At 35.5% G+C, this 14,738-nt stretch overlaps 1 protein-coding gene across 1 annotated transcript in view; it reads right to left on the bottom strand.

Annotated features, from left to right (window-relative positions):
* Positions 1 to 14,738, bottom strand: part of LOC107694857 (MAM domain-containing glycosylphosphatidylinositol anchor protein 2-like) — a 159,896-nt gene that overhangs the window by 72,250 nt on the left and 72,908 nt on the right. The window contains exons 6-7 of the mRNA XM_016494553.1: positions 13,384 to 13,653; positions 2,680 to 3,009 (exon numbers count right to left, since the gene is read on the bottom strand). Of these exons, the coding sequence (XP_016350039.1) occupies positions 2,680 to 3,009; positions 13,384 to 13,653 (600 nt within the window). The remainder of the gene's footprint in view (positions 1 to 2,679; positions 3,010 to 13,383; positions 13,654 to 14,738) is intronic.

A 14,738-nucleotide genomic window follows, 5' to 3' on the forward strand; every position in this document is an offset into this window, starting at 1 on the left:
TATATATATATATATATATAAATCACTATTTTTGCAGTGGGACTACTGTTCTAGGTGAATAAAAGTCTAGTTATTTGTCACAGATATAATATCTGTATGTATAAGACTAAGTTTTGCCAGTACATCAACAAAGACATCCTGTCAGCCACCAGGTGTCAGGTAACAATGTTTCTGGCTGGTTTTCACGTCAGACATCATAAATGTATGCAGACAAGGTTTATGTTCTTCTACTGATTCCAGACAACAGTCTGGCAAACTACCGGCTCAGCTCCATGTAAACAAGGATGTTGTCACCTTCCTTCTTGGTATCCTAGCACGGATATTGTGCGAAGGTTACTGGGTTTACAGGAATTATCTCTGTTGCGTTGTCATGACAACAAAAGATTGAATATCAGTTTACACAGACAAAGTTAGTAAGCTATTCTACTACAACTTTAGTCTAATGTCAACACATATGTAAATACTGTCATGCAACAGTTATAAGCAGTTTGTAGTTTAATGTTTATTGCCTGGCCTCATTTACTTATATTGTAAGAGTTTTTTCTTTAACTAATAGACAAAACAAACTAATTTTCTGTTGTAATGGACAAATGCTATTGACGGACTCTACCTTGTATTCAACCCGTACCATTCCTTCAAATGTTGACAAGCACTCAGGATGTCTAGGTACCAGGGAATGTGAGTTTTCCACATCAAATCCCCAAATGACTAAACAATTTGACCAGAACACTTTCCATCAACTATTTTGATTGAGTCCAGACCTCAGAAACCGCAGGGTCAGGTTGATGTGATGACATGCTCTGTGAGACAGGACAACTGAAGACATCAACATCTTCAACAACGCCACAGAAACACCAGTCCCTCTGAAATTAGCCACTGGGGTGCCACACAGGCCCTTTCCATTAAACATGAATCTTACTTTACTGTACATAAAACATAAGGACATGAAGTGTCCAAGTCTCCATGGCCCATTTCAGAAGCTCAACACCATTAATAAAAGAGCTGCATGAAAACAAGGGCCCTAGTTGGGTAGTGAGGATGAGTGCATTCTTCTGGGGTTGTCTTAAAAAGCAGGAAAAGACTTAATATAAGAAACGGACTGTCATAATGAAACCTATCATGCACGTATGAGATGTGGGATATGAAAGATGATGGCAAAGACAGAAAAATACTGTACAGTGAGAAAAAAGAAATTTTTCCACCTTTGGAGATAAAAGACAAATCTATTTTCTCTCCTACATAAGGTGAGGGGGAAAGACAGATTTATACGAAGGGATGGTAACGAGCGTAGGACAACAAAAAAAAGAAAAAGAAAAGAGAAGAACAATGCTGAATGTATTTCCGATTGCGACTGCAGGGAGCCTGGTGGGAGAGAGATCTTGCATCTGCAGGTTGATTAAGCATGACTTCTTTAGCAGACCCAGGGCAAACAAACAAACAAACAAACAAACAAAGAATATTTTGCATAATGAAATGAGTCAGAAAATAAATCACATTACCCATTTTGGCTACATTAAAAGGCCTAAAACAGCTTTATCTATGTTTTTTGATAGAAAAAAAAACCTTTCAGATCGACATTTGTATCATTAAAATGTCATCAGTGGGGGAGGCTGAGATTATTTTGTTTTATTTAAGCTATAAAACCGTAATGTGCTGAAATAGTCTGTAAAATAATAATAAATGTAATCACTGTAAAAAACTGATCTCAATAATAATTTTGCAGTTGTACCAAAGAATCTGACATCCTACCATTAACCCCATTTTCACTTCAATTTTTTTTCATTTACTCAGTAATGCATGCATGATTTCTAATTAATTGTTTTTTATAATTAATAAATCCATGTTCCTGTAAGTGCCAAGCTTGTTAAAACATAGACATCCAAAGACTGATGTTCTTAGTAAATCTTTTTGAATCCTCATGGCAGTGACATTTAACGGCTTCAGGTATATGAACTTGTGTATGCCCTGGTTACAGTATTGCTATTGTTGACTAAAACCAAAATTGAAATAATAATTGAAATAAAGCAGAACTAAAATACAATACAAATACTAGAAGAAAAACTTAAAGTTAAACAAACTAACTAAAATAAATTATTTGAAGCTGAAATACTACAATTAAATACTACACTGATTAGACTTGGGAAAATTAATTAATGCTAAATATTAAAAAAAAAAAGACAAAAGCACATAGCACAATTACTGAAACCTAAAATAAAAATTTAAAATGAAGACTGAAAAAAAAAAAAAAAAATTAATAAATGCTATAAAAGTATAAATAATACTAAAATAAAACTGCTTGGATATTTCATCATGAGCGTCAACATTCTTATGATATTTTATTATTCAATATTAATATTTTAATTTCATAGAAAGAAAGAAAGAAAGAATTAATGGTGGGGGGAACTAAAAACAGGACAAAATACAAATGTATGAGTGTTAATGGTGTTATGGATTCCATCCTGGGGTGGCCATTCGAATATGTAGGGTGGGCAAATAAAGCCAACATGAAAGTAAATAAAGTTAAAATAAAATGTAAAAAAGATTTTGGCATATTAAATGTACGAAACTGATGCGATGCAAAATAATTTACTATGCCATCTCATAGAGATGATAAAATTGTTCAAATTGTCCCAAAAGAGGAAAACCAGCTATTACCTGTAAAGGATAAGAATAACTTACCAGTGGTGGAGGAGATGTTGACGTCTATGCTGATCTCTGGTATCCCTCCATTCTTTAGTGAGGCCACACAGGTGTAAGTGCCAAAGTCAGTAAACTTGAGGTCGATGATGTCCAGGTTTGTGGCTCCAGGGGCAACGTCTGGGTCAGTCTGGGTAATGACCATGCGCTCTGAGCTCCGCAGCGGACGGCCATTCTTCAGCCAGCTGAACATCAGCTCCTCAGGCGGTGTGGCCTCCACCTGACAGGATATCTTCACCTCTCTGCCGATCTGGATGTTGTCATCATTATGATAGGGGTCGGGTGTGATCCAGAACCGGCCTTTCTTCAGAGCTGTGTGGACAGAATGAAATGCGATTGATTTAACATCATTGAAAAATTCAGGTCATGAGGATATTTCTTCAGCTTTGGCCAATTTTGTCCCTTTCAGCTTTTTGAAAATAAGTCTTAAGACATACTTTGACTAGATTATTTTACCATTGAACACACATACTTCACAGGAGAATTTGGTCACATCTCAAGTAATATTATTTGTTTGTTAGCATTCAGTGGTGGAAATGACATTGATGGAAAGGAAGGATAATTTCATTGCTAAAATTGTATGTATGCTAAATAAACACAAATAATGCACAGACTTTTAGCATAATTTTACAAAATTCATCTTGATTTAAATCATACTATTATTATATTAATATTTACACGTTTAAAATATACTTAAATCATTCAAAATATTATAAAATAAAAATATTCCGCTCACGAGTCACGACCTTGATTTACTGCACACAAATGTCTCATTTCATCTCAAGCATGGTTTTCTCTATATAGGTAGATTTTTCAAATAAAAGTAAATTTAAAGTAGCAAATATAGAAGTACAGTAAAATATTCAGTATTTATATTTTTATATTAAATATTTAGTTCATATATAAAACACATAAAAGCCTGGCGTTGAAGAAACACCCATTTATGAAGGCACTTTCCTCTTATAAAATATTAGTTTGCTCAAGAGGCAGTAACACACTGGACATTTCTCATCGTAAAGTCTCTTAATCTCTTCATACAAGATTTGTAATGCATGGCTAATGATGCATTAAATGCAGTGCGTCAGTTTACATAGCTAAAAGGTCTTTGCTTAATGTAATTTCAAAACAGTTTAATGTACGACGCTTTCCCACAATTCATCCACACCACTGCTTTTCAAGCCATTATCACTGCAACAAGCCAATGACATAAAAATGACAAAACAAAAAATGTTAATAAAATACCCATGGGCTATTTTCAAGGGATGAAGGTGAATGACTACCATCTTAGCCTGTGAATACAGCACAAATAAAGCTGGATCTTAAAATACACCATCCCACTATCACCCCGCAATAAGGTGAGAAATAAACAAAGAGCCCCTCCAGACACAAAACACGTGATATTATTTAGATGAGGGACTGTCAGGGAGTCACGCACTTTCGGAGGAGAACAGAAGATTCCTTTCACAGAACCTCAATCCTTTGAAAATGACATTGAGAAGAACTCTGACTCAACCATACTGACATATACAATGCTGGAAGTGATGTAAGAACGGCGTGACATGACACACACTTTCCACACTCTTGCACACCACTCTACACATGCTAATGAGTGAATCTTTGCAAGGTTGGATTGAGAGATCTTGCAAAGTGTGTCTCACATTCAGAAATAACTCAAACTAATAGCCACACTAGACTGAACAGCAGCTATTTTAGGATCTTTACGGGTTAAAACACAAGTGTAAATAAACCGAAACAGCATCTTGCTGTTCTCAAGAAAAATGTGTCTTTTTTAAAGTCAACATGAAATCAAAACTGACTAATAAGCATATTACTAATAAGCATTCCTGGATTCACTGGATTTACTGGAAATTCTCTCTTTTTTATGTACATTCAAATTTTAGTTTTTTTTTCTTCAAATAAATTAAAATAATCATTGAATAATACAATCAATTTTGATTTGTATGTTTTAGTTTGATATATATATATATATATTGAGAGACCGCTCATTTGAGAGAGCACTCACTGCTCTCTTCTCAACAGGAGTAAAGGGGTCAGAGACACACAGACAAATGTCTTGGTCTCTTGTGGGATCCCAAATCTCGAGCTAGCCATGAGCCAAAGCAAAACCACAATCTCATTTCCAAGTCATTTTTGAAAATGTTGTGCATCTGTCCCTAATTATTAATCAGTCGCTGAATTATTTAAAAACAGCTTTTATGAGATCTTATTAACCAATTTATTTGCCTTCATGCTGCACATTTTACAAGCTATTACAATCTGGACTCTTAAGAAAGGATGTTTCAAGGTGGACTACGATGCTGATACTGCCAGAGACTGTGAATATTATGAGATAGATGATAAAGAAGAGCTGCAACTTCGCAGGGTTGCTTTATGCAAGGTTCAGCTCGGCAGGCCTTGCCTTACTGGTCAATTTGCGTCTTAATCAATAGCGTAATATTGTGGTGAGATAGCTGTGTGCTCTTTGGTGACCCCATAAAACTTGCAGGGTGTTAATGCTTTCGAGTCTATGAGTTCTGTCATTATCAAAAAGCACTGCAGGTAAGCAGTACTTACCTTACAAGAGACAAGCTGCGTAATCTTTCCAGAACATTCAAAGTCAGGTTGCTAGACGTCGAGCGTTTGAGGATGATTTCTTACAGTAATCCACTGTAATAACATCTCTTGAAATTTCAAAAACGCTTAAAATGGAAATCCAACTTTTTGCTTCAACTTTTAATGAGCTTTCCCAACAGAAGAATATATCAAGGAGCTCCTAAGAGACAACATAATGGTTTCTCTCCACCATTTGCACCTGTGTTTTGTAACTGTTTGTTTTATGAAATGTCTGGGAAAGAATTAAGACTTCACCTTGAATTACTGCAATGCTCTGTGCATGGTACGCACACAATAATAATGCATTTGCAATGCTCAAAGATTATTCCTTTCTGGTGTCAGATATATGCCAAGGATATTGATGAATACATTTCAAACGTTTATGTTTTGGATCTGTCTTTTCTTTGTGATTATTATAATTAGTTAGCTGTTTCCTCAGCACCCAGCACAGATCATTGTCAACATGCTCTTGTAGCATTATATGAGAATCAATAATCCTTTTGACTAGCCCTGTAGTCGTGCATTCAGAGTGAATGGTCGGGAAAAGTCTTTTACTGATGAATATGTGGTGCCACACACAAGCACTTTTTTATTATAATATCTTACATAATCATAGGAATATTACAATAATTTTTCTTCACGGTCACATTTGCACTAGTCAAATGCTCATTTTTAGAAAGCAAAACTGGAGTTTCAGACAATGCTGAATATTTCAAAAAGGGTTTGTTGTTTGGAAACGGAACACTGTTATTTCACACATAATATTCATTGAATTAAATTAATGTCTTTCATAATCAAAAATAAACCGATTATCATTGCCTGGGACGGAACAAACAACAACCAACCAGTTCAATTCAAACAATGGTTTTATAATAGATATGAAGTACAATGCCCGGGGGTTCATTCACTAATTGTGTAAAACCTGTGTGAAAACATTTTTGCACAGAAATCATGAATGATCAGAAAGTTTGCACTTATATTACATGACATTATTTACAATTTATATTTATATTATAAATTAAAATTATATATTATATATATATATGATATAATTATATATACAGTATTATATAATTATTTATATAATATAATGTTAAATAATATAATATAAAATAACATGAGAATGAGGGTCACATATGCATCTGGGAATTTTGCATGAAAATCTTTTCTGTGCATGCAAATCAATTATAAATATATAAATTATAAATATAAATATGTTAAATAATACAAAAAAAACAAAACAAATATAAATCTGTTATTAGCTGTAGTAAATCACCACTGCAGCAGTCTGCTAATATTACCGCCTCATCAAAAGCAACTGAATTCTCTATTATCCATTTTGTTATTTAGTGGAGGAATAAGTCAAGTAGTGCAATGCAAGAGAGGATCATCGCAGGCCCCGCTAATTTGAAAACAGCTTTACAGGCCAAGCTGCATCCAGTCATTATATCCTGTGGAATCTCACCAATGTGCCCTCGCATTCACAATACTGATGCATTGCTGTGCTACAGACAAAGCCAAGTGTGCACAGCAATTCTGCTGAGAAAATAGTTTATGTGAATGATCATCAAAGCGATTCAGGTAGAACGCAATTTACATATCAGAAATAAGACCAATTTAAGCGGCCATGAGTAGGGGGATGGTAGGACCGATCTTTGCATGCCTGTTTTGTTTGCTTGGTGGAACGTGGCAGGAGATGATATCTCCTCTGTAAGTAAATAAAAAGATGAGTTTCTATGGCAGTGTGCAGGCTCAGCAATACCCTTCCTTCCATCAGCACTCCTCCCAACTCCCCCCTCCAGCTAATAAATATCTTATAAAGAACGAGTTGGGTTATTTTGCAGTTATCTGCAGAGCAGACCCTGTACCGTTTGGCATAATCTGCTGAAGAGGCTCTGTGCTGGTACTGACAAGGCCCAATATTTGAGTGATAACTGGGGAAGGGTGGGGTGTGCTTTATTGATGATGCTGCCAGTGGGTGGTGGAATAGAGCTGTCAGAAAAGGCCTTACTCAGGGATGGCTATCTGGTCACTCCCACCTGGGTGACGCTGAGTGACGTCCCATTATGAGTCTCATCAGACCAATCTGCCCCCAAGCAATTACTGCCCTGTGTTTGTTCTGTATAGGAGCTAAGCAAGATTATTGCATTTTTTTATATTTAAGGAAGCATTGAACCAAAAATGAAAATTATGTAATCATTTACTTAAACTCATGTCATTCCAAAACTGTCTGACTTTCTTTCCTGTGTGGAATGCATAAAATGTTCATGTAATTACAATCAAGCTTCAAAAGCACCATAAACAGGGATAGGAATCATGATCAATTTAATGATTTAATGAATCCTTAATGGTTCCATTAGAAATTCTCTTGAATTTGAGGAAGAAGTTAAATAGAAATGCAATTCTCAATCCAAATGCAGAGTTCATTTCAATAATAAATGTAAAATGGGCTATCATATTTTATGAATTCCTTTTATTTTAGTAAAATACCACAAAAAGAAAAACTGGCTCATAGAGTCATTCACCCGGGAATCCGACTTCATTGGTCATGCTGTATGTTCCCTTTCAAGGGAACTCACACTGCATCCTCTAGCGTTCCCCATAGCGTCCTCTCAGGGAACCATGGTTACATGCGTAACCTGAGACGTTTCTTGCTAAATAATGTAACGCTAGGAACACTGTCAGACTATTTTAGTATGATGTTCTGTCTGCATTGGCAGAAGAATAAATATGCAAGAACTGTTAAAGGAACCCAACATAATGCAAACAGTTTGTTTGTTATTATTTGAATCTATTTGATTGTAGTTAAATAATCATATATTCAACATTTATTTATTCAACTTCTTAAGAACCAAGTCTGTTAATTGTGAAAACAATTATATTTAATCAGTTAAAAAGTATGAACATGGTTTAAATATGGCTAGCTGTGGAACAAGAAAAGATTCAGTTTTACAAATAATAATTTGAATTCATTGAAATATATATGTTTTTATTGAATATAATGATGTTAATATATAAACTTGGTTATTTTGTACTTACAACACATCCAGTTTATTAGTATTATTACATAAATCTCATTCTTGTTGCATTTATGTATGACTGAAAAATATGCATCAAATTAAAGGGGTGGTTCATTGCGATTTCACTTTTTTAACGTTAGTTAGTGTGTAATGTTGCTGTTTGAACATAAACAATATCTGCAAAGTTACGAAGCTGAAAGTTCAATGCAAACGGAGATATCGTCTTTTAAAATTCTGGCAGTTTAATGCCTATAAACGGCTGGTAGGGACTACAACAATCAATCCTAGAAAAAAACCAGTGAACCACCCCTTTAAGTTTATTAGTTTATGTTAAAACTGTGTAATCCAAAGGAATGGAAATTTTATATGCAATTAAAATCTTAAATCAAAAATTTTAGGCCTAAATATTTTTTGTGTATTTGCTCAGTTCACCATACTGCTTCATCTTCTCCTCACAAAATTGAAAATTGATTTTAAAAGGCAGGTAAAGGCACACCTTGGAATTCTGTACTTATAGGAGGTTGAGGTATAGGAATTAGTTGAATAAGTAATATGTTTTTATATAGTAGGTGTTATAGATATTAAAAGGGTAGAAGAAATGTTTATAGAGATGCTTTGGAATGTGGAGAATGTATTTAACTTTTTATTTTTTAATGTATGTAACAATGTATTAATGTTAAGTGTTGTGTGGACCCCAGGAAGACTAGCAATGCCTTAGCGCATAGCTAATGGGGATCCAAATAAATAAACAAATGAACAAAACAAAGTAAAATACAGCCACTTCTATTTTACCTTCAAGCGTGCAGCTTCCTCCCTGATCAGTGATTGGACAAACAGCTCTACCCCTTCACCCCAAACACTGCCCCATCTGGCTACAAATGCTCTTTTACCCATTGCAGGAGAAAAGGTCATATTTCAAATGACCAGTACAGCTGCTATCATAAAGCTTTGTACAAGCAGCCAGTAGAGTGTGTTGGGATTACCCAACTTCCAAACCTTCCCATTTAATATCGTTTTCTCTCCAATCCCTTGCTTATTTTGCCCAACAAATGAGATTCTGCCATCTGTGCAGCAAAGAAGCTGCGCAGCTCATGCTTGTAACGTCCCCTCTGACAATCTTATATTATAAAACAATACTCTATCTATCGAGCTAGAGAATGGGCCTACCATTGCTATTTTCTGGCCAATAGTGTTGTTTCCATCCATAAGAAAAGCATATAAAACCTAAATGGCCACCACGGCTAGGACGAAAATGCAGTGTTGGCCACAAGTGAGCCATAAAGTTGTGGCAATGATATTGCGACATTCATGTTGTCCATGTAATGTAGCAGAAAATGAGCAGAAAGTGGCTAATACATAAAAAAAAAAAAGAAGTTAATTTTGTTTGTTACAAGAGTCAATTAATACATTGAAAATACTCTGATAGTGTTATAAGGGTTTTGGATCATTAGGCTTGAGAAAAAAAAAGCAGTCAGACAAAATAATTGCATGTCTAATGCTCCAAAAAAAAGTGTCTCTTTAGTGGCTTGGGATTGTCTGTTTCTGCAACAGCAATTATAGAAAAGCAATCATGACCAAAAACAGAGCCAACAGAGAATCAGTATGTGTGAGAAAACAAAATCTTATAATGGAAATGAATGTTAAAATAATATCCTTTTAAGATTACAATGAATGAATAATGCAAAAAGTGTCTTGGAATGTAATGTTAGGCAATAAACAACTGCATTCTAACGTGGAATAATGTACTGCAAAGCAGCACAATTGCACAACAATTGTGATATTGCTTTTATTACAATAATTCAATGAACAATGTTAATATTGAGTAACTTACATTTTATACACAAATTTGGTAGTAAATCTGTTTTTGCTTTGCCAACACAGCGGCATAATTGTTGCATACCTACAATTCTTGAATGAATCAGTGTTTTTGAATGAATCAGTTGAATGAATGAATGAATGAATGAATGATTAAATGCCTTACTCATAGCAAGTGTCTCTTGTTTCATACCTGAATCGATCAGTGTGTGTGTGTGTGTGTGTTTTAATTGACCAGTTATTCATTATGAATTCATTATTATTCAGTTAATCATTCATGAAGACAGCCACTTGATTTATTGCTTAATGAATCAACATTTTTGAATGAATCGGTTGACCAAATGACTCACTCAATTAGTCGATGAACACCACCTACTGGTATAATAATGTAATTCATAGAAAATTTGACTAAAAAATCCCCACCACTAATGCAAACACAGAGCACAGATAAGCAGAGTGATGCAAAAAGGGAAAACTCCCAGTGCTGTAAGACTGTTATATCAGCGCTCATGGAACACTGCTCAACCAATCAAATTTGAGGACTAAAACTGTTGTATAATTTACAATAATGTCCAGCTGATAGTATTATCTCACTTATTAAATGATCAACTAAATGGAATATGAAAAAAATAAATAGAGAATGATTACTGATTTGAGTTTAATAATTTTATTATGTGAGAAGAAAGAGTGCTGAGTGATACAAGAGACATGAAACTGTGAAGTATTCTGTAAAAATCCATTCACCACAACAATTACTCTCTTTCAAACCAAACTCATACGTTCAATTATTAAGATTTAAAAAGGTTTCTAAAAATTATACTGTCCAAAAAAAAAAAAAATCCCCAAAATGAAGTAACTCAAGTTCTCAGAAATGATACTACCCACAAACTATTGCCCTTTGTTGTGAGAAGAGCTTGGGGAATTACACAAGGCAGATTTCTTTCTCTGGTATGATCCTTTCCCCTCTGCTTTCTACCTCACCAAGATGATCCTCCTCACTGGCAAGACATCTGACTCCCATCATACTCTCCAGTCTCACACAGAAACCCGGCTTGATGGAAATGCATAATCTCACTGTTCTCCCCAGACCCGGTGAGTTGACAGACAGTAAGGGATTCACATAAAAACCTGGACCTCCAGATGTGTAAACAGCTTTTTGTGCACACCGGGGATCAACCTTGAGAAGGAGTAACTGTGAAGTAAGCTACAACAGCTGCTCCAAGCGGGGATAGCAAAGCTTCTTCATAGAGCGTCCCACACGCACACAGATGCCTGAAAAAGCAAATCCTTTTCTCTGTTTCACTCTGTTCTTTTGGCTACATGTAATACGTGAAAGTCATGGATATTCATTGCACTAGGTAATGATGCTGGCTGGAAAAACACCTATTTATAAGACATTTCAGAGCAAGGCTGAGTCTTTAAGCAACTTTCAACAAACAGTTTTCTAATAACGCTTAAGCTGTTGCTACATCTTCGTCCGTTCACATTAGCTTCAAACCACAACTTGATTGTTTTCTTGATGCATACTGTCACTCATTATTCATAATTGTATGCTGCATTCATAGTTATTACCCCCATGTACTGTCATTCTGCCTTCATGATAATCATTAAGTAATTCATTATGCACTGATAAATGGAAATGGGTATAGTGGAAAATGCAGACGGCAAACTTGAGAGCCTTGCAAAACTTATTGGCAGAGGCAATTTACACTGAGTGTAAAGGAAATGATATGCTATTTACACCCCAGTGTAAATACTAACATACACTATTTGCATTTTGTCAAGTAGCATCCTATATACACACACTACCATTCTAAAGTCACTTATGCTTACAAAGGCTGAATTTATTTAATCAAAAATAGAGTAAAATAGTAATACTGTGAAATAATACTACTACTGAAAGTAACTTCTTCCTATTTGAATAGATTTTAAAATACAATTTTATAATCATGAGATGGAAAAGCTGAATTTTTAGCAGTCATTACTCTAGTCTTCAGTGTCACAGAATCCTTCATCATTGAAATCATTCTAATATGCAGATTTAATAATGCTCAAGAATCATTTCTTTTTATTACCAATGCTGAAAACGGTTGTGCTGCTTAATATTTTTGTGGAAAATGTGAAACATTTTTTTTTCAGGCAATGGGTCTCATTCACCAATGACTACATACAAATTTCATATTTATTTGCGTAGAAAAAGTTTCACAGAAATTTTCCATTGGTTTCACAACGTAATTTTGTTCTTACCCTCTTTCTAAACAGAATTATTCAACATGAGGGAGCAATTCAAATTTTAATACTATTTTACATAAGTTGGTTTGACAAATTTAATGTTTCTAAGGCTTCCAGGACTGTGATGTGGTTTGTTTCGGTTCTAAATTTTAGATTGATTTTAACTATAAACTAGGGCTGTCAATTCGTGTTAATTTGATTAATTAGCTATGGAAAATTAACGCGATTAAAATGTTTTAACGCAGTTAACGCACCGCCCTGCCCCAGACCTGTAGCTACGGTCATCTTACATTTCAAACAGTTGACTGCTGACAAACATGATGTACTGCATGATGTAGTCCATAAATGCAGTTATAATATGTGCCCCTAAAATTCATGATATTGGTGCAAAAAATGCCCCTGTATGAGTTTTTGTCTCATATTTATATCATATAAGTGATATCACATGAGCAGCGAGAGCTATCGTGCTGTTTTTGTCCCGAATGAGTGCAAATGTGATTTTATACAACAGTTCAGTAAATTTAAAAGTTAATATTGTGTTATATTTTAAACAATACTTTCTGGTTTTGCTCAATTTTGCCAATGAAAATATTACCTATAAAGCCACAGCAGAACTGTTGTGTGTCTCCGAGCAACACGGCGGTGATTCGTTTCTGAATGAATCTGTGTTTTGAATGAATCATGTGAACCAATGATTCAATGGCTCATTCAAAAAGTAAGCCTTTTATTTAATTCCTGAATGAATCAGCAGCTTGAGCAAATCGAATGAATGAATAATGACTCAATTACTTATACTCATAAAGATATTTACCGCCACCTACTGGCAGTTCTAGTTTTAGCCAGATGCAAACTCAAACTCTAAGGTTGTTCAATCACAAAGATACTAATACACATGCACTCCAGGCCACTTCAACATCCAACTCAGATAAAACAATATTTGGTATGTCTATGATACATCTAGCACAAACAAACTAAACCAGCAAAGCCTCAAGGCCTGGCTTCTCACCTCTGACGACAATGTTGGTGGATTTCTTCGCAGGATTACCCACGTTGTTACTGGCTACACAGCTGTAAACACCAGCATCCTCCGTGCTGATGGCAGGTATTGTAAGGGTCTCACTCTTGAGAATGCTCTTCTTTGGAAGCTCTTCGGTGTTCCGAACCCACATCAGGGTTGGGGTGGGCTCGCCTCCAGAGATGATGCACACCAAGATCACTGTCTGCCCAGGGTTGGCCACAATGGGGTCTTCCACAAGCAGCTTAATAGTTGGGGAGGCTAGGACAAAAACAAACATGGTTAGTCTTATCATCTTTATGTATAAGACCCATTTTCTTTTTTAAAAGGATACCTGCATGAGTGCTGCTGCACTTACTGTACATCACGTTTGACATTTAAGTCAAGCTAACACATGTATTACAGTGGGCTAGAAGTGATGGCTTACAGTTTAAATAGTTTAACATGTTAGTATTTTCCTCACACACACACCTATCGTTTTGCTTTAGAATGGTGCGTTCAAGTCATGTCGGATAGATCGTATTTACGAGTTGAACGCACATGAATGCCACCACAAAGTCGTTATTACGAGTGGGAAACTCAAAATTTTCTTTAAGCCCCGAGTTTCCGAGTTGGGGGCGTGTCAATGAGAAACATGGCGGAATCAATGGATGCAACGTCTGCAGTTGACGGTAAATTTTTGTTTAAATTGGTAGTTTAGTTGTCCTATAAACTTAAACTGGTCATGTTCTTGTTACGCAGCTGAAATCCAAGTAAAAAAATGCAGACCCTGTTGTATTTTCTTGTAATTTATTAAAAGAAGGTACACCGCCATCTTGTGCCGACTAAACTGACTTGAACGCACCTGACGTCGTAATTACGACTTGTCAACTCGTAAGTACGAACGTCCCAGGAGGACTTGAACGCAGCAGAAGACACTGATTCATCAGCTGGGGTTTTATGGATTACCGCTGTGTTTCCGTCAAGTGAAAACATGTACGACAGCTAGCCAGAAGTGATGGTTTATAGTTTAAAAAGTTTAACATATTAGTTTTTTCACACACACACACACACACACACACACACACATACTTGTATTTGTGTGTTATACGGACTCTCCATATGCGTAATGGTTTTTATACTGTACAAACTGTATTTTCTATTGCCCTACACCAACCCTACACCTAAACCTACCCCTCACAGGATACTGCTGCCAATTTTGAAATTTCATAAAACACCGTTTTGTATGTTTTTTAAGACTTTTGTTTTACGGGGACACAGGAAGTGTCCTCATAAACCATGTTTACGTTGTAGTACCCATGTCATTATACACATTTGTGTCCTCATAAACCATATATACCTGTACA

The sequence above is a fragment of the Sinocyclocheilus anshuiensis genome, unplaced genomic scaffold, assembly GCF_001515605.1.
Source record: "Sinocyclocheilus anshuiensis isolate Anshui unplaced genomic scaffold, SAMN03320099.WGS_v1.1 scaffold942, whole genome shotgun sequence".
Taxonomy (NCBI): Eukaryota; Metazoa; Chordata; class Actinopteri; order Cypriniformes; family Cyprinidae; genus Sinocyclocheilus; species Sinocyclocheilus anshuiensis.